The following is a 2,980-nucleotide window of genomic DNA, read 5'->3' on the forward strand; positions in this document are numbered from 1 at the left end:
TAATGTGGGAATTCAAGTTATGTTTGATTTTAACAATACAAATCCCTTTACATTTGAATGCGAATTTAATAAATTGAATAATGATGTTGGAACTCAAGCAAATATCCCATTATTAAATAATATTTCTAAAATTTCTAATACTAAAGACATTGCTTGTGGTCCAGATGTATCTTGTTTAAACATGAATTCTTTTTTAGGATATCATTCTATAACTAACGAGTCACAATTAAAAGACTTAACCAGTACTACATTTAAAGTTTTTAACTTGTTACTTTCATTTATCTCTGATTCTTGTTATAGTGCTGTGAGTAAAGAAAATAGATTAATGATTTTTCTTATCAAAATTAAATTGGGTATATCATATTCAGCTATTGGAGTATTATTTAATATTAATCGTACGACTGTGTCAAGAATATTTTATTCTGTTCTAAATTCTTTAGTTAGCAAAACAAAACATTTTATCTTTTGGCCCAACAAAAAATCAATTTTAGATACTTTACCAAGAGCTTTTAAGCAAAATTATCCTAACTGCCGCTGTATTATTGATTGTACAGAGATAAAAACTGAGCAACCAAGTACAGTTGAGCAAAGAGTTAACATGTATTCAAGGTATAAAAATGCTTACACAGTAAAAACTCTAGTAGCAATTACTCCTAGTGGTTTAATTTCATTTTTATCAAAATGTTATGGGGGTAGAGCAAGCGACACATTTATCACCAATGACTGTGGTTTTTTATCAAAACTTGAAAAAGGAGATGAAGTTTTGGCAGATAAAGGTTTTCCAGGTATTAAGGTCTCTTGTGAAAATAAAAACAGTATTTTAATAATGCCTCCTTTTCTTCATAATGGGAGATTTAGTGAAAATGAAGTAGTTGAAACATACAATATTGCTAGTGTGAGAATCCACATTGAAAGGGTTTTTGCCAAATTAAAAACTTTGGGAATTTTAAATAAAATAACTATAGATTTGTTACCCCAAGTTGATGATATTATGCATATATGTTGTGTGTTAATTAATTTACAAAACCCTATAATTAAAGATTAACAATGTAACATTTATTTTTTAATCATATAATTCTTAATTAACAAATTCTTTAAAACTATTACAATGTAAAATATTATTATTAATATTAAAAATTATGTAACACAACAACAAGTGTATCTTATTTATATAATATTGAATGTTCAACAGGTACAATAGGTTTTATAAATCAAAGAACAACTTAATAAAATCTTTATTCAAGCAAACATCTTGGTAAGAAAAAATGAAAATAAAAAAATTCCAGTCTTTTTAAAATGGTTTGTAAAAATAAAATATTCTTCTCAATTGTAATCACTAGTGGGTCTATCTTATTGTACACCAATAAATCACAATGACTTATACCAGTGCAATACATTAAAATTTGGCACTGAGTATAATATTGATGTGTTGTTTTTAAAAAAAATTTATTATTCTTATATTCTAAGTAAGGCAAATTACATTTTTTTTGTTTTAGATCAAATATAGGTTTATTTTGGCATGATATTGGACATTTAACTTCTAAAATTTTTATAGGAACTTTGTTTTCAATAACAAGACCATCAGGACTTGCACAAAGCCATGGCCTTTGTGAATGAACAATTACTCCACACTTCAGAATAATTATATTACTAAACATTTTGCTATAAAACATGATTGCTTCACTCTCATACTTGTTACCATAAGACACATTAATTTTTCCCTGATAACCCAATTCTTTTTCTGTTAGTAAAGTCTCTGCTAACCTTTCTTGATTTTCAACCGATAAATTTTTGCAAGTTTTTATCTTATGTGCTTTAACGCTAGCTGAGATTCTATTTTTTCGAACTTCTTTCCATTTGTTACTCTCAGACTGCATTTTAGTCTCGTTAAATATGTTTATAATTTGTTTTAAATCAACTACAATATTATTCATATAAAATTTATTTTCATTTAAATTTAATGGAAAGTAAGAACCTATCATTGGTGGTAAGGCAATATCATATGCATTTTGTTTGGTGAGAATAAAGTTTAAAAAATCAATGTCTACTGACTTTTCTACCTCATTTAACAAATCTAATAAACATCTCTGACACTCAATATCAGCCTCACTTTGTATTTCTTTTTCAATCATTTTACTGAGAATACAAGGAATTTCTAATATTTTACATTCATTCACAAGTGCCTTATGACTAATAGTTCTGTTAGTTGTATTACTTTCAGATTTAGAATAATGTTGTTTCTTTTTAGGATATAGATATTCGATGGTTCTGCCTTTTTTGTACTTGGCTTCCCCTGATTTTGAAGGCTTTCCCCATTCTTGTTCTACATTTGTTTTTGAATTACTCTCTTCATTATTTATATAATAAACAAGTGCAGCAATGTGCTTACACTTATTTCCAGCTCCAGCAGGACATTCGCAAAAACAATGAGTTACATTCCTAAAGGGATCTATCTATAAATACAATTTAAGAATTAGACTAGTTACTTTTTTACATTTGATTTTTGTACCTACTTCAAATGTAACTTTATAAGGTGGCAGAGTGACTGATGTCTGCCTAATAACATAACCATTGATGGTACCATATCCATTTGGCTGCTGTACTTCAGATACTTTGTGCACATGACCACTTTCGAACAACTTAACGCCTTTATTATTTTTAAATTCACAGTTGTATGTAATGGTTCTAAAGCCACAGTTAAAGATGATATCTGGTTGAATCATTATGTAGTAGAAATCTCAAATCTTATCATTTTATCATATTAAATAGTCCAACAATTTATAAACCACTTATAATCCACCCATTGATATATTTCGTAGTGACTGACTAGTGATTATGAAAAACATAACAAAAATAAATATAAGTTTTTTAATAATAATTAATATAAATAACCATGGTAAATTATTTAATTATCATACAAAAGTTGCGTGCATTCACCACTACGGTGCGCTGTTTTCCAGCGGCTGCACGGTGTCTATAG

At 27.8% G+C, this 2,980-nt stretch overlaps 2 protein-coding genes across 2 annotated transcripts; one reads left to right on the forward strand and one right to left on the reverse strand.

Moving 5' to 3' along the window:
- Positions 1-19: 19 nt before the first annotated feature.
- LOC112681603 lies at positions 20-1,033 on the forward strand (the record flags this gene model as incomplete). Its single annotated transcript, XM_025551848.1, has 1 exon — positions 20-1,033. A coding segment is annotated over exon 1 (1,014 nt), but the record flags the coding sequence as incomplete, so codon positions are not given.
- Positions 1,034-1,235: 202 nt separating this feature from the next.
- Positions 1,236-2,980, reverse strand: LOC112681602 (the record flags this gene model as incomplete). The annotated part of the gene is given in 2 exon segments (XM_025551847.1): positions 1,236-2,453; positions 2,514-2,980. Coding segments are annotated over 2 exon segments (1,428 nt in total).

This window comes from Sipha flava, unplaced genomic scaffold (assembly GCF_003268045.1).
Source record: "Sipha flava isolate LNK unplaced genomic scaffold, YSA_version1 19307_pilon_pilon, whole genome shotgun sequence".
Taxonomy (NCBI): domain Eukaryota; kingdom Metazoa; phylum Arthropoda; class Insecta; order Hemiptera; family Aphididae; genus Sipha; species Sipha flava.